The sequence below is a fragment of the Apodemus sylvaticus genome, chromosome 4, assembly GCF_947179515.1.
Source record: "Apodemus sylvaticus chromosome 4, mApoSyl1.1, whole genome shotgun sequence".
Classification (NCBI taxonomy): domain Eukaryota; kingdom Metazoa; phylum Chordata; class Mammalia; order Rodentia; family Muridae; genus Apodemus; species Apodemus sylvaticus.
The window spans coordinates 2215781-2240768 of record NC_067475.1 but is presented as its reverse complement, the minus strand read 5'-3'; the positions used below and the strand labels follow the sequence as shown (position 1 = coordinate 2240768).

The 24988-nt window shown below is 39.0% G+C and overlaps 1 protein-coding gene across 1 annotated transcript in view; it reads right to left on the bottom strand.

Annotated features, from left to right (window-relative positions):
* Positions 1-779: 779 nt before the first annotated feature.
* Positions 780-24988, bottom strand: part of Lrrc7 (leucine rich repeat containing 7) — a 412448-nt gene continuing 388239 nt past the window's right edge. Inside the window, exons 24-25 of the mRNA XM_052178844.1 lie at positions 13546-13620; positions 780-887 (exon numbers count right to left, since the gene is read on the bottom strand). Of these exons, the coding sequence (XP_052034804.1) occupies positions 780-887; positions 13546-13620 (183 nt within the window). The remainder of the gene's footprint in view (positions 888-13545; positions 13621-24988) is intronic.

Genomic DNA, 24988 nt, shown 5'->3' with positions numbered 1-24988 from the left:
TTTGGTGAAGAGACTGATCTGCAGTGATATGTGGTCTTTCTCTGAAGTCTGCTTGTGTCCTCTTAACTAGCTAAAGGCATTGAACAGATTTACCTTCTCCAGTTTTTACTCAGGTCCCAGAGATTAATGGATAATTTACGAATCATTTCACTCTACTGTGGGAATTTAGCAAATGGCTGTGGAACCAAATATAAATACTTCATACTTTATGTACAGTTGCTTCCGTAAGGCGTGATCATGTAATTTTTTATTGAAAAAGATTCAATATAGTAAAGTCTTATTTTAAGATATATTTTCTTTCTCAATCCAAGATGTTTACGAAAATATCGTTTTTCTATATTCTTTTTTTTTGTATATATGCCAACATATACCTTGTGCTAGAAATAACTTTATGGGGATTACAACTCTTTATATACAATTTTTGAGGCAGTATTTCTGATGGAGAGCAGAATTTTTAAAGAGCTTGTGTGTGCTTCCGTGCTCCGAAATCATAGGAAATCCACTTTGAGAAGACAACTTATTTGATTAAAAAAACAAAAACAGAAACAAAACCGCACCAATGCACAGCCAGAGGCTGCCGCTGGAACGGATACAGAACCGCACAAATGCTGTGTTTATAAGTAACATTTTTGAGGGTGGTCAAGGCTAACATACATTATTATACACCTGGCACTGATGTTTGCCATTGGTCCAGCAACTGGCAAAATTTGTTTCTATGTATAAATTTATTTTTAAACATTAGCTCTGGCCTGACATATCTTCACTATTTATAAAAACATTTAGACAGTGAGCTCACGTTGAATAACTAGGTCTACTGTGTTCTGGAAGCTCTTCAGTAGTAAAACAGCTTTTTCATGTTCCATATGCACAAAACTGTGTCCATTTGCCTGAAAACACAGGAATGAAACAGGTCAGTCAATGCAAACAGTTTAGCCCCCTCTGCACCATTGTAATTTCAGGGCTCCAAGGAGCACAACTACAAGATCTTAAGATCCAGAGTGAAATGGCTTTGACATGTATTTATCACAAGCCCAGTAAGCTTGTGTGTGATCATAATGCCTTACTTACTGAGTAGGATTCAGCAGTTCGGTTTTACTGGGTTGTTATGGGTTTTGTCTTTGGGGGTTTTGCTGTGCTAGAGATAGAACTCACATCTGGGTACGTGCTGGGCAAGCCCTCTGCAACAGAGCCATGCCCCAACCTCATGGCTCCCATTGTTTGACCAGGTTCCAAGTTGAGGTGGCACTTAGTTGATGTTATTACTGGCACAAACTCACCAGTATATTTTTTTAAAAATGATTTTTATTTTCATGTATGTATATGTGTCTTTGTGAATACATATCTTATGTTTGTGGGAGCCTGGGGAGGCCAGAAGAGGGCATTGAACCCCTATTATGGGTGGTTATGCGCTGCTTGGAATGGGTGGTAGGAACCAATTCATGTTCTTTGTAAGAGCAGCAAGGTTCTTAACCATTGAACTATCTCTCCAACTCCACGTTAGACATTTTAATCTTGCCAAACGTAAGTGAACATTTATGGCACTATTTAATCTTAGTTTGACCTACTTAAAAACAGTTGATTTATATATTCTTTTTTTCAGAGGTGCACAACTTTAATCCCATGATTTATATATTCTTTAAATTAAAACAATCTATTAGTAAATGCTAGCACTTCCATTATCCATACAGTGGCTTTTAACCCAGTTCAATGAATCCATGTCTTAGGAATAAAGCCCAGCAACATTAATCACAGAGAAAGCCTGCAGTTTTCTAGCTAAGGTTCATCAGTCAAGACATCAAAATTCAGTTAAAATGTAATTAGCCTGTTGGAATTTTAGAGCCCAGCTGGCTACTGCTGTCACAAAATGTATATTTTTCTCTCTAACAAGTGTCAATGGTCCTTGGCTTTCTTTATATTGAACAGCAAATTGTACTACTTGAATTATTTTCATTCTTATTTTAGGGAGAGGTAGGTCCATATGCTTCTGAAGGATTAAAACTAAATTAAAACACAAAATTATTGAAACTTGGAATAAATTTCTGTCACCCAATAACTGACAGTTACATAACTATTTCCTTGAAGGATGAGATGCATTGCATTTGGAGTCAGTTAATTGGACTGCTTCCCAATGCATATGTAGTAGAATCCGTAAGTTTCTGTGTGTGTGTGTGTGTGTGTGAGAGAGAGAGAGAGAGAGAGAGAGACTTGTGCAAGTGTGCACGCATACATGTGTACATGCGTGCGAGTCTTGTGTGCATGTGTGTGTATGTGCATGCGTACATGAATGAGTGTGTATATGTCCATGTGTGTGTATGCAGGCATGTATGCACACATGTGAGCACATGTGTATACATGAGTGTGTATGTGGAGGCCCAGAGGATGATATCAGGTGTCTTCCTCGATAGCTCTCCACCTTACTATCTGAGACGTGGTCTCTCATTGAATCGAATGCACACCAATTCAGCTAGCAAACCTTACAGATCCTCTTGTTTCTGTTTCCCAGCGTAGGATGACAGGTGTGTAATGCTATGCCCAATTTTTATATGGGTGTTGAGGACCCCAATTCAGGTCTGTGCGCTTGCACAACCAACTGTGACCTTTGAGTCACCTTTCTAGCTCAACTTCTCCAATTTTCAGTGCACTCAAACTTAATCTGGGGTCTCTTACTCTTTTTTATGCTTTTCATATTTTAATCAACCATTTAATTAAGAGTTAAATTGTTTTCACTGTCTTCATCTCTTCCAGATTCAAATAGAATTGTACCTCAACAATACTACACACTTTTGTAACTTAGACAAAAATTATTGTATATATAATTTTATATCTAGTTAGTTAAAATTGGATAGTAACATAGTAAAGAAGGTTCAGAAATGCTGAATTTAAAACCATGGCATGTCTATCAATAGAGAATATCCTGGGGAATGGGAAGGGAATCTGTGTTCCTAGAGCTACAAATTTGTTTTGAATTATCCAATTGTGTAGCTTTTCTTTTATAGCATTCAGTTAATGAAAATTCTGACTGGTTGGCATGAGTTATTTCAGTGGCAGGAGACAGTAGCTGAGTAGATTTGGGGGTATGCTAAGTTAAACTTTTTGATTTAAAACAACAACACCTTCTTGCTTTAAGTTGCAACAAAAAACAAAACAAAACAAAATAAACAACAACAACAACAACAACAAAACAACAGAACCCAATGAGGTTCCAGGGAATAGAACACAGCACGAGGAACTTTTTCCTATTCTCATTTTAGTTTGGCCATTGGGAAAATAGCAAACCCTCAGGAAAATGAGTATCCCACTGTAGCAGGAGTGATGTACTTACTGCTTTCAATTCTACCAAAAGGTGTTAGTTGTAAAATGACAGTTTAATAAAGGAATATCTCAGTGTTAAAGTTTAATAATCCCTTTGCCAGTGCTCATATTCGATCTGCAGCCTTAACCTAGAGTTGCAAAGAACCCACAACCCTCTGAGAATTGTCCAACGTTTTTATATTTCAAAGTGTCAGGTTGAAGGACTTCTGGATTTGGAGACCATAAATAATATACGTAAGATAATGGAGCTGGGAAACTCACAGAAGTAAACAGAAAGCTAGAGGGGAGGGCTTCAGTTAAGGAAGCACTAGGCAGTCCTGAAGAGGTAGACAGAGTCAAGACAGACTAATGGACAATAGATAGAGATTGGTAGCTGGGCAGATGGATAGAAGGATAGTTAGACTGAGACATAAATACATCACTGGAGATTACCCCTGGCAAACAGTAGTTTACCCACAGTAGTTAGCATTGTACTTTGGTACAGTTTGATTTTGGCACATTTTTTTCTGGATGTTGTGAATTATTCTTTTAGGTTTATTTAAACAGTGTTTAGCGCTGGGCGGTGGTGGTGCACGCCTTTAATTCCAGCACTTGGGAGGCAGAGACAGGCGGATTACTGAATTCGAGGCCAGCCTGGTCTACAGAGTGAGTTCCAGGACAGCCAGGGCTACACAGAGAAACCCTGTCTCGGAAAAAAAAAGGGGTGGGGGAGACAGTGTTTAGCTATGTAGCCAGGGTAGTTTTGAACTCATGTTTCATCTGCTACAAGTACATGGGTGTATGCTATTATACCCAGCCTTAAAAATTATTTTTAAAACAGTAATTGAGCTATTCATTTAAATTTTTTCATTCTAATTTTTAAATTACATTTTTATTTAAATTTTTTGTGTTTGTATGTGGATCCATGTGGATGCATATGTGCTGTGGCAAATGTGTGAAAGTAAGAGAAAAACTTGTGGCAGTCAGTTTTCTCTTCCCTCCTGGGATCAAACTCAGGTCATCAGGCATGGCAGCAAGCACCTTTATCTGTTAAGCCATTTTACTGACACTGAGCATTTTCTTGGTGTAGAACATACTGAAATGCCTATTTCAATGTGAGGCAGTGTCAGAATGAAAAACTGGTTGAGTGCTATCAGAAGTAAAAGGACACTGTCCCAGAGAACTGTATTCTCATCCTCAGGACAGAAGAGCCCAAAATAACTTACACTATTTCTGTGACCACGAGCATTGGATACCTTCTTTCATCTTGTGTAGTTCAGTCACTCAGAGTCATTGAATTTGTAATTTTTATGATTAAATAAAGATGAGAAAAACCTTAAAGCACAATTAGCAAGGTTGTGGTTGCTTTGTATATGTGCATAAGAGTGGCTGGGGAGAGGAAAGCTGTTTTAATGGTGGTGTCAACCGCAGGACACAAATTCAATGATGTTTGAAAGACAAATACATAGGAAACATTACTATATGACACTTAAATATGTATACAATATAAGTGCAAACAATCCTATGGACCAATGCTAAATCAGTAAACTTAGGAAATGTCACATTTGGTCGTGCGCACGTGCGCGCGTGTGCGCGTGTGTATGTGTGTGTGTGTGTGTGTGTGTTTTAAATAAACGTCAGGTTCACATAAAATGTGTGCAATTTTGAGGAAATTGGAAGTTAATGAAAATGAGAAACAAATGAGATGCTTATTAAGTTCTAGTAAAGTTAATAGGGAAACAATTGTGGAAGTGATATTCAGAATACGTTATGCTTTGAGAATATATAATTAATGGGCTTCTAGCAGGAGCTGATTTGAAAGTAAGGAAGACCATTCCAGTGTAATCTTTACCCTGCTCCCAAAAGGCACTCTGCCTAATTTAAATCTGGGAAAACACTTAAAGGGCCAGGGGACATATATTTGTATACCAGTATCTTGCAAATTCGAACGCTTATAACTCTTGAGATAAAAAGCACAGCCATTCAGCAAGCCCCAGCTGTGAAGGCAATCCTTTATGGGACCCAGCTCTGATAGCCAGGCATGCTGGGAAACAGTTCATCACAGATAATTATTGTGCTTCAGTAATTAATTTCCTAGAATTAATTCCCATTCTAGAATTGTCATGCTTTTTGTTTTGTCTTTTCTATTACTTTATCCTTCTCTTTTCCTTCCTTCTTTCTATCCTTCCTTTCTGTTTTGAGAGAGAGTGTGGCTAGGCCAGGCTGGCCTTGAACTCAATTCAACTCCCTGTTTCTACCCACTTAATGTTGGGATTACAGGAATGGTCCACGTCTGGACCAATTTTAGAATCTTTATTTGATAGAGTGTTCTCATTAAATGTGCTACATTTAGCACCGAATGCACTATATAATCGATACTACATTGACTCTGACCGAATTTACCATATATTCAATCCCATGCTGACTCCAACTGAATTCACTATATAGTCAATGCCATGCTGACTCTGACTAAACATACTATATAATCAATACTGTGCTGTCTCTGACAAATCACTAAGTAATTTTCTGCCACAAATCTCAACTATAGACCTTTATTTCTGAAACTGTCCTTTGTTAGAAAAAGAATTCCTCTTCTGTCTTAAGCAGAAGACTGATACCCGCTCTGCCTTTAGAGAGTCTTCCTTCCTGTCATGCATGCCTAATCTTTAACAAATAAATGTTTGAATTACCTGGCAGCTTCTCAAGATGATGGATCTATTTTATATATTGGCCACGTAATTTGAAAATTGTCTATTTTAAGGGGATTCTTTGTGGCTGGGCTGTTTTTTGTTTCACTGCTAATGTCCCAATTAGATCTAGGAATGGAGCTAAGTATGAGAGTGCTGGTCTAGCCTGTGAGGCCATAGGTTCCATTCCCAACAACAAATAATGACAGACTGGTGTCCATTGCATTATTATTATTTTATGGTGATGAGATTTGTCACAAAGCCTTAAGCAGGCTGGGCAAGAACAGTACCTCTGAGCTCTACCCCTAGACCCAGTATCAAATGCTTGATATTAACTCTCTAGTCTTTCACCACTTTTTGCTGTGTATTCAGAGCATCACTAGCTTGTAAAAAAGCAGGAACTTAGGTATATTTCATATTATTTTTTATATTTCTTATCATATTATTTTTTTATGTTGTTTGTCTCAATGTTTTTTACATTTTGAGTCCATAGTCCAAATAAGGAAATAATCAATCAGCCCTGCTCAATGGAAAGTGCTCAAGGTTATGTAAGGCATGCCAACAGCAGGTACTTACAGCACTGTGTGATTTAAATGACACCATGTAGATGCTTAATTAACACTATTTTCATAGTAGCCAAACTAGAGAGCAGAGGCAGAAAGAACCCGCTGAGCCTGACTGGTTTTGTAAACACATAGTTCAGTTAAACTCTGCGATATAAAACCATATGCATTTGAAAACAGCTTGGGTACTTTCTAATTAATCTGTCTTTAAAGGAAATTTTATTTTTCAAAGCATTCTGTGAGTATACACAATAATGAAAGATGTTGCTTCTTTTAGGAAAGATGGTGTCCCCTTTAGGGTCTCTGATGTTTGTGGTTTTTTCAGTCACCAACTAGGATTAAACTATACATAATTTATTCATGGTGCCTTGAATTTAGTTCTTTAAGGGCACAGAACTTCATTTGAACTTAAAGTTATTTCTCATTTTCTGATTTTTGTATTTTGGGCAGAGGAGGGAGAAATTTTTTAAAGATTCAGAAAAATGAAGGTGCTTCACCCTCTTCATGACTCAGGCTAATGATTGTGAACCTGCTGCTCTGGGAGACAATGATGAACTTTTGGTATAGGTAGGTCCCTTCTAAAAGAAGCAATTGCCAAAGTATGTTGCATAGAAGTGGACAGAAACAACCCACTGGGAAGCTTTGTAAAACTCTCAGGCTCTTAAGGAGCTTTGTACGAAATTCTGAAATGGGAAGGGTTTAAGGTGGCTTTGCAACTTACTTGATCAAAGAACTCATTTACTAAAGATATTTTAAAAGAACCACTGGTAAGCTATTGGCTTACACTGTCTGACTGCTATGCTGAGCCTTTGGAATACTGCTTCTTCTACTTTTTAAAACAAAAGTTGCACTTTCTTCCCACACAGGTAAGCTGTGACTATTCGCTCCTGGCAATATGTTTGGGCCTAGAGGCTTTCCTCTGGGTTTTCTAGGTTAGGTAAGAGACTCCCAGTATGAAACAAGTTCTTTGCTGTGGTAGCTATGGGTTCTCAGAATCTGGTTTTTGTTTGTTTGTTTGTTTGTTTATTTATTTATTTATTTTAATGTATAGAAGCTGGAGGCTTCTGAATAAACAATTTTTACATAAGACGATTCTGTTAGCTAATCACACTCATTGGTCATTAAATAGCCACAAAATCTAATTCCGACAAGGACAATCGGCCTCTTTAGTGGTTGTCAGAGCTATAGATCTGTATAGCCAGATCTAGCCAGCTACAGACAGACATTCTGCCAGACCATTGCAGAATCCATGACTACTGTCACTTTACTCTGAAGCTACACGATACTATGTCCCACCTGGTTCAGTTTATCTCAATGTTGGAGCCCATTCAAGTCCATACAGGATGGTACAGTGCCTAAAGGGTCTCTTTCCTTCTGGAGTCTCTTCAGTTTTCCCTTTGTGTCCCCCATAGCCACTCTGGTGTAAGTGCCTACCCTGCTTCTGTCTTTCTCTCAGATACTCTTCTTCCAGCATTCCCTCTGCCCCTGCTCACTCCTTGCCCCTATGTGAAGCTGGGATGAACTCTGTCACTGGGCAGAAGATCCTCTTCACTTCTTGACACATCTTGAAGTCTCTCCAAAGTCTTCAGTGCCCCTGTCATGCTCGTCACTGGCTCAGTGTTGTAACATGAGGAGGACCAGCACCTGGGTCTTTATCTTTGCTTGTAAGTGGTCATTATCCACTCCTCCTCCCAAAAGACAGCCTGTTCTCTGACACTTCATGCTCTTAACACTGATACACCTCCTATGAGTCTATCGCAGAACCAGATTCTTAGAATTTCAAGGTACCTTTAACCATTTGTCTCCTTAGTTGCATATAAGCTCCATTGGTTACATGTGACTTCACAATCATTTAGTATTACTGTTCTACATTGAACATGAATCATCCTCCAAATGCTGAGCAATGTTGGGAATTTGGTTGCAGTTGATAGCAAGGGATGAGATCCTGAGGCCTTGGACCTAATAAGTGGTTGTTTTTCGGACAGTGTAATAGTGTGCCAGCATTTGGGGTGAAGTAGTGGAGTCTAAAAAGTGGGGGCTGGCTGGAAGGAGAAAGCCACTCTCAGAGGTCTGTATGCTTTTGACATCTCATTTCTCACCCCTTCTCATCTCTCAGCTTCCTGTTAGACATACATTGAGCCACATTGTTCCACTATGTATTCCCTACCACACGGCTTTGTCTCAGAATGTGCCAGAATCAATAGACCTACGGAACTTTGGACAGGAACCTCTGACACTCAAACAAAGCAAATCCTTCATCCCTCAGATGTTTTGTTACAGAAATAGCTGGGAAACATCTAACACCCACTATTCATATGACACCAGTGGGGATATAGGGTAGAGTGGTTAAAAAACAGGACAGTTAGGTAACAGGCCTGGTGCAGACCAAACTTTAACAGCACCTAATTACACCTGCAAACATCCCAAGTGTTCACTCTAGATACTGTGCCTGACGATTCTTTAAACTTCTGTATAAACTCAACCACAGTTTTAATGATTAGTACAAGGGCTAGAGAGATGGCTCAGTGATTAAGAGCATTTGTTTCTCATGTAGAGGACCTGGGTTCAGTTCCCACTCAGTGGCTCACAGACCATCTGTAACTCCAGTTCCAGGGGATCTGATGCCCTCTTCTTATCTCCACGGGCACCAGGCATGCACATGGTACATACAAACATGTAGGTAAAACACTCATACATATAAAATAAAAAAACCCCAAAATTTTAGCAAAAAGGAGAGAAATACATGCTTTATATTACTGTCACCTTAACTATTTTGTTTTGGTCTCTTAGAAATATAGTCTTGGATCAGAGATTGAGGCTTGTCTGGTAGAGAGTTCCAGGTTAGCCAAGGGCTACATAGTGAAACCCTGTCCAAAAAAAAAAAAAAAAAAAAAAAAGAAGTAGAAGAAGAGTAAGAGGAGGAAAAAGAGAAGGTATAGAAGGTGTAGGAGGAGGAAGAAGGGAAGGAAGAATGAAAGGAAGTAGAGAAATGAACTATAGCTCCTCAGAATGATTATAAGTTATAAGAAATTATTTTCAATAGGGCAACACACTGACATGTCACAAGTTGGAAAAAAATATCAGGCCGGGTAACTGGTAAAATATAGATACTGTTGGTGAATTTTCTTTATGTTATGCACTTTATCTTCTCCTGCCCAAGATAGGGCTGTAAATGGGGTAGGGCCAGTGGGGGCAGAGTAGAACATAAGCACTCAGGATTTAGGCTGTGAATTCTATTGCTCACTAGCAAGTATAATTTCCTCCAATTTATTCATCTTTTCAACAAAGTAACCTCAGTGAATGGATATCTCTGTGCTCAGGAACATTTGGAATTGCAGTGCATGTAATGGATTTGGTTGGATTCTTTTCAAGTGGAAAGAGCATTAGAAAGAAGAAAGAACAGTAGATATTAAAATAACAAAACTGTCATTTGGATGGTTAATGATCAGCAAATATGCAGGGTTCCACTTAATGTGTGTGTGTGTGTCTTTTTAATGGTTTGTGCAATTTCACATTCTTTATCTTTCCTCCTTCTATAAATTATCCCAGGTAAGGCTGCAAAGTGCCAGCCTTTTGATAATAGAGTTTCTTCTGTGCTGTTTTAAAGCAGAATAGGACTGAGTTGTTTGAATACATCTGTCCTTTGCCATGTATCTATTCAGGGAAAACAAATGGTAAAGTACAGAAAAATCAGGCAAACATTTTTACATGCTCACCAGCCCTTCAGACACAGATTTTATGTTCACCATTTCACAGGTGTATAAAGGAGTGTTGGGTGAGTCATGCAGAGCTGGGAGGTGGCTCTGTTGATGAAACACCAGCGTAGGAACCTGTATCTGGACTCCAGACAACCATGTAGAAGCCAGGCTAGCATGAGTCTGTGACCTTAGTTCTGGTGAAGAAGGTTGAAGACAGAAAGACTTCTGGGGCTCACTGGCCATCCAGTCCAGCTAGCTGGTGAGCTCAGGTTCACTGAGAGATTTCATCTCAAAACTAGGGTGAGAGTGATATACAAAGATGCTTGATATTACTCTTTGGCAGTTTTCTCATGGTCAACATGTATACACACATACATATGCTATACATATACATATGAGTCACACACATAAATGTTACACACATATAGGCTACACACACATTACTCATACACACACACACATACACTTAGGTTACACATGTTACCCATGTACATACATACGTGTATTACACACTTATGCACACACATAAAACAGAGTCACAGAAAAGGAGAGAAAGAGCAGACCTTATACATTCTGGCTTGCGAGGTGGGGAGTGACATCTCTGCATTTTTGTCTCTTTTGTTCTGTGCTGTCAAATCTTCCTTTTACTTAGATGTCTCAGGAATTTTATTGTCATTAAGCTTTCTAAGTATATTTGTCCAAATGACAAAGTATAATACTGATCTTGTGGTTGATAACTAAGCCAATTCCCAGCAGTCCTAAGGATTCAAATGTGTTAAAACAAATCAAGAATACAGCTTACTTTGTCACTTATGACACAAAGCTACCAAATAATTAGTCTAATTTTTTCCCTAGAGAATGTAATTAGCCACTTTTGATTTTAATTACTATGAGAAAAACTGAAACTACACTAATGTATTTTTATTAAGGTCTATGAATTTTCCTTCTTTTCCTGACAGTGAACCAGGAAATGAATTCTAAGGTGAAGACAAAATGTCCACCTCCACCGTCATTTGTGGGGAGGAGTGATTTGAGCCATGTTCTTGCCTTTTTACTCACTGACTTATAATTCTTTTCCGCCTCTTATTCTATGATCCCATTTTGTATCTTTGGCAGCCACTGTATAAATCTCAGGATTTCAATGGCACACCCTTCTGCCCCACATGCACCCTCACCAGAATTTCACAGGAAAGAATACCTACTTATCCTATTAGGAGACATGAGTGTCTTATTTTTCTACCTTCAGAGGTAGTGGTCTCTGACCTCTTTTCTAACTCCGGCATGGGTAGAATGGAGTCTACCACTTGTTTGAAGCTGCAGATGGGAATCTACACAGCCTGGCCTTCTACTAGCTCAGATATCGGAAACTAATTGGCTACATTTTTCTCAAATTCTGAGTTTCTTTTGGAATTCAGTGAGGGCAGGGCAAGAGAACAAGTGAGAGACTGAGTTAAGGGAGAAAAGAGGGAGAAGAGAGAGAGAGAAAGAGAAAGAGAGAAAGAAAGAGAGAGAGAGAGCGAGAGCACTTGTAAACCAAGTGTTAGAAAGTTGTACTGTTAGTATTCTTGGTTGTTCTTTACAATTCAAAAATTTATCCAATTAAATTTTCGATCTGGCAGGAACTTTGTATATCAATATAAACTATGTTTAGAAAATCTGAGCTCTGTCAATATGATGCAATCTGCTTAAAGTCCACATAGTAGTTAGACCTTCAAAAAACAGATTCTTTCTAATAGTGGTCAAGAAAAATCTCAACAATTTTATGCCTGTTTTGTTTCCTTGTCCTGACTCAAAGGCCTTCTGCTTACTAATCTGCCTGAGGAGATGTCTCATTATAGACAGTCCTATGTTGACATTGCTTCAGCTCAAATCAGTCCATGGTCTTTTCAGGCATCTATTGCTTTAGAAACTTGAGCAGCTGACAATGATCTCACTAATTTGTTTAAAATACTTGTGAGGTAAATTACTACAGCAATCTTATTCTTTCTTTTAATATTGGGCTACTTTGTAATTCCTTTTTCTGAGACTTTCTGTGAGTGCTCTGTAGATAGAAGGCAGAAGGCCTCTTAGGGCTGAGTGAAGAAAGTCTCTGCATCTTTCTGACTGTTACTACAGAGCTATGTCAACTTATTTTTCTCCAGATGCCATGTCTCTTCAGGGTACCTGAGGCAAATGGTAGCAATTTTAGGTAATTCCATCATTTATATAATGGGGAGTTTATGGTAAATCATTTAACTTTGAGTATCCCGGGACCCTTTAAGGGGCTTTCATGTAGTACAGGAAATAATTACACATCTCTTCCATGGGAGTTAAATTTGGGGAGAAAGAAAAAGAAGTTAAATGGTTAAGGTTAAGGAAAGTGCATGTTTAACCGTTTAATACTGTGTCTCTTTTCTGATTATATGTACAGTTTTAAGTTTGAGAAAAATCTTTCTCTACCTGACGTTTAAAAAGCTTAACTTGTATTCTCGACAGGACAACAGGCAGATACAACCATGTGTTACAACCTTTAAACAAAACAAGCTGACTCATGACCTGACTCACTTTTCTTCCTCAGGTAGAGTCACCCAGGTGCCTACCAAGGCAACCGTGCTTACTTTTGCTTTATGACCTTACAGTTCATGTGTTCACATGTGTACAGATTCTTGTGTTATCACATAATCCGATTCAATCCAACAAGAATGTGCAGGGTGCCACCATGTACTGGAATTGTGCTCAGTGAAAGGCAGACACTGAGGCAGATTGTTTTTGTTGGTAAGAAATTTGCTAGAAGAGCTGTTACGGCCATGGACAGCAGCATAGCAGGGCTCTGGGGAGAGATCAGGGCCACATGGTAGAGTGAGGAACCTTTCTTACACATTTTAGAAGAGACAGGTTCTATAGGAGGTGACTTAAGGGGAGTCCATAGTATATGTTTGTCATCGAGCTGTCTCTGATTCCTGGTAGGCAGAAGGTGGGCATGGGGGAGTCTGATACCCTGGGCCTCATATGCAGAGTCAGCTGTGGGGATGGGGAAGGCAAAAATCCAGAGTAAGTTGCTTTTGATTCTAGGAACTGAATACCTTTGTTTCAGAAATTGTCTTTGTTGAAATAAAATGGAGGAGCTTTATAAAACATCATGTCCATGGCTGACACTCAGGATGTAGTTTATGGCATCTGGGGTTTTAACCAGTGATTAATCAGTGACAAGTAATGACACAAGAAGAACCGATTGTCAGTGTTCAGTTCAAGTTCTTTAACCCAACAACAGCACTATGTGTACTTGTTTTGACCTGACATTGAAATATCAGCTTCTTTTCATCTCACCTGAAGGATTTTATCCCCGGGCTGTAGTAGGTTAGATGCTGGTCCATCAGGCTGAACCCTAGTAACAAAGATACCCTATAAGTCAGAAGTGATAGAGGTTAGGAGTTTATCACCAACAAGTAGATGCATTTAAACACATTTCCATTCATATAGAAAACAGTGAAAAACAGTTTTTAAAAATTACAGTTTATACAAATAAGCTTTACAAGGATTATAGTATTTAAAGTAGAACATTTCTCTGCAGAGTCAAGTCCAATAAAAATCATGTGTAATATAAAGATTACCTTGTCTTCATTAAGTACAATTGCAGTTTATATACAAACCTCACAGACATCGATAGAAATGTCTTTTTGTATAAATTCTGAATTTGACAGAACTACTGATGTAGGCTGTAATCTTAGTACTCAGGAGGCTGAGGTGGGAGGATTGATGTGAACTTAAAAAAAAACTGTTTTGTTTTGTTTTTGAGATGGGATTTCTCTGTGTAGCCCTGGCTGTCCTGGAACTCACTCTGTAGACAAGGCTGGCCTTGAACTCAGAGGTCTGCTGCCTGGTTGGATTGATGTGAATTTGAGGCAAGTAGAGCTACATAGTGAATTCTGGGTCAGCCTGGGATACAGTATGAGACCCTGTCTCAACAGTGACCAATCAACTAACAATATAATAAAAGACCAACCTAACCAACTCAAACAATCAATCAAACAAACAACTCAACAATAAAAACCGCATTGCCAAACTTAGTTGTAAAATGGAAGATTTGGATGGGAAAGAGAAATGAGTAGTTTGAGAATCAAGACAGGTTGGTGAGATGCAGCACTGGTTTCATTAATCACTGGGGTCATCTACATTGTGATGACAGACACAGACCCTGCAGTCAGTCATCCCCTCCTTGGCATGGTAAATTGTGTGTGCATCCACCCAGGGGACTGCTACTGATGACAGCTTCCTTTGGAAGCCTCCTTCTTCCCTTCTGTGCTGTGACAGGCATCATGACAGCACTGTGCCAAAGAAGCCACTGGATCTCTGGCTGCTGAGGTGAAGTTTCAACCCTTACTTCATCCTGTCTGCCACTCAGCTGATCCTGATCACCCCTCTTCAGCTCACTAGCTCACCATGCAGAGACAGTTTAATGAGGGCTTCATAAATCCAAACCACAGGGGGCTAAAGTACACAGTCATATCCACAATACTGGAGACCTCACAGTGCAGAGTCTGGCTGCTTAGACAACATGAAGGTGACATCGGTGGCATGCTTAATTTCAGTAGTAGCATCATGATTGCAGGATTTGATCACTGTGGGTGGACTTGCCCTGAAGCTGACTTTTATGGTGGTCTGAGCTTTCTAAAGTCATTATTTCCCTTTTTCTAAAATTTTGCTTTTTTATTTCCAGTAAGTAAATTTCAAAAGCTAAAATGCTTCTATTTCTGTATCTTTCTCCTTTCTTTTTTGTTCTTTCTTGGCATATGGCCACACTAGTGAAACCAGAGAACAGTGAGGGTGCCGTGTGATCCTAGTCTTGTTATTTGTGTATTGTTTCCCAAAGACTGCCTCAGAGTTTAGGGCCAAGGTGTTCCAATGTTATATGTAATGTAAAGATACTACTTTGGGAACAATTTTTAGCTAAGTCCGGGTTATTCTGAGTCTCTAAGACAAGGATTGATTAAAGATGAAAATTATCATAACATCTTTCAATAATTTACTTCGTTCTGAGACTTGGAAGAATATTTTCACATTGGAGACAGATTTTGGCAGAAAATCAACAGATTCTTTTGGTATTAAAAATGTAGATGAATAACAACATTCTTTCTGGTAAAAAAGTTTCTTTCAAATTTCTGGGACAACAGGAAGCCACCTGGTTGACACCTTAGCAACTTGTATCTGTGTTGAGAGGATCTAGGCATGCTCAGATTCTGACATGTGACAGTGTGAAATGGGCTGCAAGCTATCAAGGAATACATTACAGAGTACACTAATATCCAAGTATCTAAAGCCAAACCATTTCACTCCAAAAGGTACTCTCTCCTTTGCAATCTATCTCTCTCACATTGAACAATATGTATTTGACCTTTTACTGCAGGATAACACATCCCCATAGATGTAGTGACTTAAAACACCGCCATGTTTATTATCTCATGGTGTTAGAGACCTGACCCTGCTGCCAGAGATCCCGGTGCCAAAGCAAAGGGTCTGGTAGAGCTGTGTGCTTTGACTGGTCCTCCTGTGGAGAACTCACTTTTCTAGAACAACTTCTAGGGAGGGGTAGATTCTTGGATGATGGCCTCCTTTTTTGTTTCAAAGATAGCATGGACCATCTCTGTGACCATTTTCCCTCCCACCAGAGCCATGGGAGATTTCTCACCTCAAAGGACACATCCGGATAATCTAGGATAATCTCAAAGTTCTTAGCCTTCACATATTCCTGTTTACTATATAATGTGCTATAATCATGGGTTCTGGAAATTAAGATCTGGGCCTATTTGGGGAATCATATATTCTATCTGGTATACTGAAGCCATAGCCAACATTTTTCTGGAGTTAGTCTTCTGTGTGTAACATTTATAAACTGGCAAGTATACTTTTAGTTATGTAATGTTTCTTCATTAGTAAAATGTACATAAAATGGCAAATAAGAGAGAGCTGTCTTAGGTGGACAGATGCATATAGAATATCTGGACAGTAGACAATCAATGATGATCAATGTAGATGATTAATCAAAGTAGATGATTAATGACCAATGCTATAATTTTTTAAGGTACTAAGGCTGAGCTACATCTGAACATCTTATATCCAGCAAAGCCCACATTTAGAATGTTCCTAGATTCACTGGCTAGCAGTTATTCCTCTCAGTGAGTATATTAAAGGCCAACATTTGTCATTTTATTTGAATCTGACAGACAAAGGGATTATTAACTTCTCCTACATTGGAAAGGAGTTCTGGGAAGTCTTTCCTGCCTCATTTGTGGACTCCTTGGGGTGGCTCATGGTGAAAGTGGCTCTAATCACTGGCCACTGGCCATACACAACCTGGGTTCCATCTGGGGAGATTTCCAGCAGTGATTAATGACTTCTGGAAGCTCTTCCCATGGTGGTTCCAATACAGCATTATCAGCTTTCCATATCTGATCTAGTTTATGACATCTCTGACTATGTTTGTCTGTTTCTTACTTTATGATCACCTCTGTAGTTCTTTAGTGACTCAGACAAATGGCTTAACTTGGTAGCCCTCCTAGATGCTGTCTCATGGCTGCTATAAAGTTTTTTTTCAAAGACTGAATCCTTGTTCTCTGTAGATATTAGCATGGGGTATATGTGACATTGACTTAGATCTCCCAGTATCATACATCTGAGACCACTATAGATTTTTAACATTGATAATCCAGATAGGGTTCACTGGCTGTTCTATGTGACATGACCTGTTGCTACATAGTTTTAATTGTGTGTGTGTGTGCATGTGTGTGTGTGTGTGTATTTGGATGGGGGAATGTGTGTATGAGCGTAAGTGCTCTCAGAGGTCAGGAGCATCAGATCTTCCTGGAGCTAGAGTTTCAAGTGACTGTTAGCTACCTGATTTGGATGTTAGTAAATGAACTTGCAAAAGCAATATGTGGTGTTAATCACTAATTCATTTTTCCACCCCCTATATTTCTGCCTTGTATTAAAACTTGTCTATTTGTAAGTTATATGACTCTTCAAGAATCATCCACCATGAACAGGCTTATGAAAGCATTTGCTTTTCACAAGTCCTTGTGTAAAATTGTGAGTTGGGATTTCTTAGTGTTGATATCTAACCTCTTCTGGTTATCTACCCTCAGCATCTCTGAATACAAACTGAGGACTCAGCAAGTTAAGCCTGCAAGGCCAGCACCTCACATTCTAATTTTAGAGGAGATTGGAACTTTATGTGGTTTTTTAATGATGAAGGTGAGTGACTGTGACAGTCTCAGCTATTGTCAATGTAGACACAAAAATAGAGCTACTCTTAAGGGACCTGTGACCACAGTGCATAAAATATATTTCTTTAAAAATTCCCCAAAGTGTTACCTCTAGTCACTGCTTGGAAAATGGTTTCTAGGAAGGCCATATCTCAAGTAAAATTATATATGTTACAATTCATAACACATTACATGCTTTAGAATACAGTGTTCCATGTATTCTTGTAAGTACAAAAGTTAAAAGAGGCTTTCCAGAGGGAAAATGACTCATTAAAATAGCAAACAGAACTGGAGGTGAGATAGTGTTTCAGGGGATACTGTCTTCTCTCCAGAGAGTATTAAGTACTGATTTCTTTCAGAAAGCAGGTACATGATTTACTTATGTTGAGGCTTTTAGAGGCAAAGTTAGGTCACTGTACAGTATAGTATTTAAGGGCTGAAATGGATATACCAGCAATAAAGACATCAGCGACCTATAATGATGAACTCTCCCAAAGTTTAATTGCTATGTGTCAGGACTTAGGCTTTGAAGAATCTGCTGCCTTACTAACAGAAGAATTGAGGCAAGAAATGAAATTTGTTCCATGCACATTAGAAACTAAGAAAAGAGAAATCCAAGAAGGAGGGAGTGGGGAAAAATGGAAGAGAAAGAAGGAAAGTCACCAGAAGCTGAATATAGTGTTTCCATGCTATGTCCAAACCTCATTCCCTAAACAGCGAAGCTTAAAATCTGTAAAAGTTCATGTTGATGGCCAGTGATGGCTCAGCAGGTAAAGGTGTCTGCCACCAAATCTGACAACCTGAGTTTGATCCCTAGACTCACATGGTGGAAGGAGAGAACCAACTCTTGAAAACTGTTCTCTGTCCTCCACATGTGTGTCACTGTATACTTGCTCATGCAGGTGCACATGGAAGGAAGGAAGACTCTAAATGTGGATTGTACCGTTCCATATGCAAAGGACAGTTCCAGACTGAATAAATACAGAAGAAAGGACGATGCTAGCTGAGTGCCAACGGTCATTTCTCCTTGTTCCTCGACTGAAGATGCAATGTGACCATAAACCTCACGCTCCCACTGCCGCACCCCCCACCACACTAGAGGGGACCCTCAAACTGAGCAAGAATCAATCATTCTGGAAGGTGCTTTTTTATCAGACATAGTGTCACAGCAATGAGAGAAGCAACTATTATAAAACTGATCAGAAGGGAGAATTCCTTTAGAGATTTAGAAAATATGTGAGAGAGATCCAAATTATAATTCTCCAGTTGACCATTGTTTTTTCTAGAGGAAGAGACATATGGCTTGGTCTTCTGAGTTCTAGTCTCCCTTGTCATTTCGAAACATTTTCAGTGAAAAAATAGTAAAAAAGTAAAGGTTTTCTGATTTAAGAGCACCCTTAGCAATTCCATTTTCCTCTGAGGCTGCTTTCAGAAACAACAAAGTGACTACTAGAATATTCTGTAGCCTGTTGTCCTTTGGGAAATTGGAATGTGTAAAGCCATGCTTGGGTTTGACTCTTGTATGATTATGTCTTTAATTTTAGCAATTGTTCCAGGAATCACATTGCAATTTCATAGATGTTTATCTGTGAGGAACAAAGGGATATTTTCAATGCTGTCTATTTCTTGGTGAAACTTTGAGCTGAAAACAGTTTCCTTTGGTATTTTCTTGAAGTCAGTGGTCATCTCCTTACTGTCTGGTCCAGATTTCTGGATTTCTAGGGAGGTGGAGGTAGTGGGCAACTTCTACTTGCATTATTTTTTGAGTCCTGCATAGCTGGCAATGGTGGAAACCTGCTTAGCTTTGCACAGGTTACTGATTCTGTCTAAGCCTCTAATGACTCCAGAAACTATTAAAAACAGGAGGTAATGAGGGGTGATTGTGTATTCTTCTCTAAGCTCTACCTAAAAATAGTGGTAGCATGTAGGCTTCATCTATCACCCCTGCAGGCTCCCCCAAAGCCCTGTCACTCTGCTATTTTTGGACACTACACTACACATCATTTCAAAATCATGAGCAATGGATTTAGTTAAACTTCTTTTTTACTTAGGTTAAATTTTTGGTGGTAAGAAAATGTTTCTCGAGTTGGGCAGTGGTGGCGCATGCCTGTAATCCCAGCACTTGGGAGGCAGAGGCAGGCGGATTTCTGAGTTCCAGGCCAGCCTGGTCTACAGAGTGAGTTCCAGGACAGCCAGGGATATACAGAGAAACCCTTTCTCGAACCCTCCGCCTCAAAAAAAAAAAAAAAAAAAAAAAAGAAAGAAAGAAAGAAAAGAAAAGAAAAGAAAAGAAAATGTTTCTCATAAGCTATATAAAAATCAAGCCATGGCTCTTACAGGTTTAATATTGTTTTATTTAATTGCTTATGCATTGTTGTATCCTGAGACCATTCTAGAGATATTTCTTAGAAGTGATGCTGAAACCAAGAGATCAAATTATCTATGGAAAATAGTCCCACGCACACTGCAGTTAAGAATCCCTGGTGAAAAAGAGGCTCTCAAACAGATCTGTACAATATAATATTCTCCTTTTCACTTTTAATCTTTATATTTCTGTATTGTTTGAATGTTTTTTTGAGACAAGGTCTGCTATATCCATAGCTGGACTCAAACCTACTATATAATTTTGACTTTGACCTTGAGCTTCTGATCCTCCCACCTCCACTTCTTAAGTGTTGAGATTCCAGGTATGCATCACCATACCAGATTTAGGCCGTGTTGGAGATAGACAATAGGACATGCATGCTAGGCAAGTGCTCTACCAACTGAATCACACCTCCAGCTCCAGACCCTGAATTATAAGAGATTTTACAGTGATAATATTTTCACTTACTACATGTACAGTTTTTCTAAAAGGTGTAAGTCAAAGAAGAAAAGAACTCTCTGGGAGTTGGACTGTCAATCATGTCAGGCACTTGCCCTGGCACTGATAACCAAACAGGCATACTTCACACCCAACAGAACCAACAGAAGCTCCAGAAAAAGTGGTTCTTGGATCTGTGGATCCCAATGAATACATTCAGCTATGATTTAGCAATGCTGAACCCAACCAGCTGGTCCAGTATAATTTATACAGATTTGTTTATCTTTCATGCTACAAGGGGACAATTTCCCAAGTGTGATGGTTTGAGCAAGAAATGTCTCCCAGAGGTTCATGTGTTTTAACTTTAACTTTAGTCCCTAGCTAGTGGTCCTGGTTGGGAAGGTTGTGAATCTTTAGTTCCTAAAGTTTAGGAGGTGGAGCCATGCTGGGGAAGGTTATTGGGGTGGGCATCCTTGAGATCTTATAGCCTGTCCTTACTTCCTGTTCACTCTGTTTCCTGACCTACATGCAATGTGACCAGCTGGCTTCCTTTTGCACTACCTGCCCTGCCATAATAGACCCTCCTGGAATTTTAAGTCAAAATAAGACACTCATTCATAAAGTTGCTTGGTTAGGGTATTTTAGCAGCAAGAAAGGTAACCAATATGCCAAATTTAGGAAACAGACCTAATTAGCCATTCTCAATTAGAGGATGTTCATAAGCAAAGAAGCAAATTAAAAATTAGATATGAATCTTTTTACCCACTTCACTATTTATGTGGGTAGTCTAGGTCCATAACAAAGCTTTCCTGTGAGTCTTGACCAGGTATTATAGCAAGTCTCCTTGAAAAACTTTAAATTCTAGGCAGTTAGTCCTTTTCTCAAATGGAGCTAGGAAGGATGTTAGTCCCTGGATGATGAGCTTTGAACCCTAACCGTCATTAGGAGCTCTTCACCATTCAGGGGATTTCAGGTTGATTTATGAAATCTTGCACAGCTTGGTATCATTCTGTTACTTTGGTCTTCTCCTTTCCCATGGAACTCACAGTGGGAAATTCCTTGGATTCTGCAACCTCAAATTAGTGTGTGTTTTACTAGAAAGCATAGTGAGTTTGCTTCATTGTTAGAGTCGCCACTGTGATGATGATACCTCAGCCCACAAGTTACATAATTGATTATCAATCTTCCCTGTACTGAACTCCCTGATTACTGAGGTTCAATGGAGGAGACATGCTGACTTCCACTGGTTTGTTGAAGCAAAAATGAGGATTTTGACTAATTAGGGAACTCTATAATATGTTCAATATTAGAAAAATTGTGTCTCAGCACCACAGGATGTGAAGCTGTTATGTGCTTTGCTAAGTGGCATCTGAGATAGAGGCCTATGTAAGAGCTCATTAAATGAAAAAGATTTGGAGGCAGAGCAATTTGGTTTCAGATTTTGTCTGTCACAGATTAGCTAAATGACCTTGGTCATGTTAATGAACCATGCTGGGACTCAGTAACATGTCAGTTACAATACTATCTGGCTAATAGATGTTGCTAACATAATCACATGATGTTACACTTGGATTAAGCTTCATACAATGCCTAATACATAATAATTAATACCATTCTTTTTTCCTCTCTTATCATTAGATTTATTTGGTTGAAATATTTCATTTAAACAGCATTTTACTACTGTGACAGTAGTGTTTCTCTCTGATGAAAAGCTGAATCACAGCTTCTATTCCCTTTACTGAGATGGCAGAGGTGGACTTTTCATGATTGAAAAGGTGTTTGCACCCAGTGTTCCACCACTTTCTTCTTAGAAGTACATATAAGCAGTTTTCACTTTGTATGATTCTTGTTCAAAATAGTGAGCTTTTTGGTAAGTAAGTTGTTTTTTTTTCATAAACTACATACTGTTTTGACAGTGTCACATTGATGCCTTGATCCCCAGAGAACACATTTGCTCAGGACCACCTCGGGTCTTAGAGAGAAGTCAACTTTGCTTCAAATGCTGCTCCAGATATGCCAGTCCTGTATGAAATGGCCTGTCAGTCATGTGAGACTTAATCATGAACCCATCTAAAGCCTCAGCAAACTTCTTGGCTTGTCTGAGGTGATTTACTGCAGGAATCTCACACAACCCAGAAAAGATGTGACCTAAGCAATGTAGCTCCCCCCTTTTGCCCAATATGCACCCCCTTGCCCAGTTTAGGGACTACTATATGCTTGCCCTGCTTGTTACCAGTGTGGGTATTCTTCTATACTCATCTGTCCTTGAGATTTGCTGCAATAGCACCAATAATATTGAGCAGGATGAGATAAATTTTGTGGTAACCATAGCATAGAAACTTCCAAGTACTTTCAGGACATGAGATGGTCAAGGATTCTCAGAAGCCAAGAGACAGCAAGCTTAGCAGCACAGCGTGTGCCCAGGAACATAGCTAATGTTTAATTTGTTCACGGGAAGGGAACATACATTACCCTGCAGACTAGAGTCTCTATGACCTGTCTTCTTCAGACGGAGGCAGTATCTGTTGAATTTAAATTACCACTGAATTTGGTACATTTCATCTCCAGATGTGAATAAGTCCACTCATGAAAAGGCAATTTCTTTTTTAACATTGAAGAAAATAGTATATTAGTTTATTTTCATATACTTACTGTTTATTTTGAGGATAGGTATATGTCTTCTCTCTATCTCTTTGTCTGTCTCTTCATCTATCTCTCTGTCTCTCTCTTTGCGCACATGTGCGGTGTGTGCATATGCACATACATATGTGTGTATGTGGATGTGTGTGAAGGCTAGACTACTACCTCAGATGTCATTCATTCCTCAAGCAGTCCTTTTGAGATGGGGCCTCTCATGGCCTGGAGCTACCTTCCAAATAAGGTAGGGTAGTTGGCTATCAAATTCCTGGGATCTGTCTGCCTCCCTTTCCCCAGTGCTGGGATTATAAATACATGCCACCAAACTTAGCTCCGAAAATGTGGAAGACTGAGGAAGTGTAACTGTGTTATGTAGACTTGAAACACTCTTCCAATGAACAGACTAAATTCTACTGTAAATTATTGGAATCAATATCTTTAGATAATTTGAATAATGTCAATCAAGAATCCATCGTAAGTTTGGATTGCCAAGGAAAGTATTTCTAACTTGAACAATGTTCTATAGACCTGAAATTCTGGTTACCTCCATCAGTTTTTCAATAACAGGGAAACATGATTTAGACTGTAAAGTGGTTCAGAGTGTAATGAGGCAGAGAAATGTACTTTCAAGGAAGGATCTTTCAACAGCTGAATTAAACAGACTATCTGCTACATTTAACCCAAAGAGTGAATTATATGATCACAGAAACGGTTGAGTCTCAGTACAGTCACCCAAACAAAAGATAAATTAATGCTTATAAGGTGTTCATAGCCAACATTCTGGAAGGAAATTGATGCTGAAGCTTAAGTTCTCAGTCTTTGCACTTAAACAGAAGCGAAACATCATTCCATTATTTTACTTTGTAATGTGTCTTTAACTTAAAAAGTTATCTTCTACCTACTGAAATAAGTGAATATTTTCCTATGCTGAGAGAAAGGAGGGGAGCACATCTTTTGAAAGGCAGCTACTCAGAGGATGATTATGTAGCCAAGTTTTTATTGAAAGAGTTCAGGGAAAAAAAAAAGAAAGAGTTCAGGGAAGGGATATGAGGGCAAAGGCAAGAAGAATGGTCAGCCACACTGTTACTGTCATGTGGATTTTGATGAGGATGCCAGAAATGTCAACCAGGGCAAAGGTGGCCTCTGTAGTACTTGTGCTAAGTAAACTGGACACATAGAAGATAGAATTAGGCCCATTATCTCCCACTGTGAACAGAAGTAAACTCAAGATGGACTGAAGACCTTAACATAAGAACAGAAATTTTGAAACATAGCAGAGCATAGTGGAAACTCTTCTGATGGACACAGGGAAGGAATTTCTAAGTCCTTCAACAGCAAAAGAGAGAGAACTAAAAAGTGACAAATGATGCTACATGAAATTAAAAGCTTCTATACAAGAGAGGAAACAAGTGCATCCTGCAGAAGAGAAAGTCTGTCAACACCTTTGACAGAAGTTTAGTACCCAAATATACCAAGAGCTGAAAATCTTAACCCCTCATCAAGTAGTCCACCAGGGAAGTCAGTATAGAAATTCCTTAGAAACCAAAACCAAAACCAAAACCAAACCAAATCAAACCAACCAACCAACCAACCAACCAACCAATTAACCAACTAAAAATATAAACAAAAAAACCAAGACAGAGTTACCTCATGACCGGGCTGTACCACACCTGGGGCTACCTGAAGGACTGGTGGTACAGCACAGAGACACACACACATGCACTATTCATAGTCACATTATGCAATCAGCTCAGTTGTCTGTTGATAGATTATGAATATATATATATGACTAACAAGATGGGAAGAGGGGCCAGGAGACTGATACTGAAACTCATCACTTCATACAATGCCTAATATCAATAAGAATTAAAAAGAGAGGATCAAGATGAACAAGACAGAACATCATGAAGTTTAAACACTCCTACATGTTTCTGACAGTTTTAACTTTTATTGATAATTTGTCAGATTAAATAAGTAGTTGCTCTACTTCTAGACCATCATTTTAACTTTATAAGTCAGCACCATTTCTGTTATGATATCTATTACATATCTCCTTCCTGCTGTACATCAC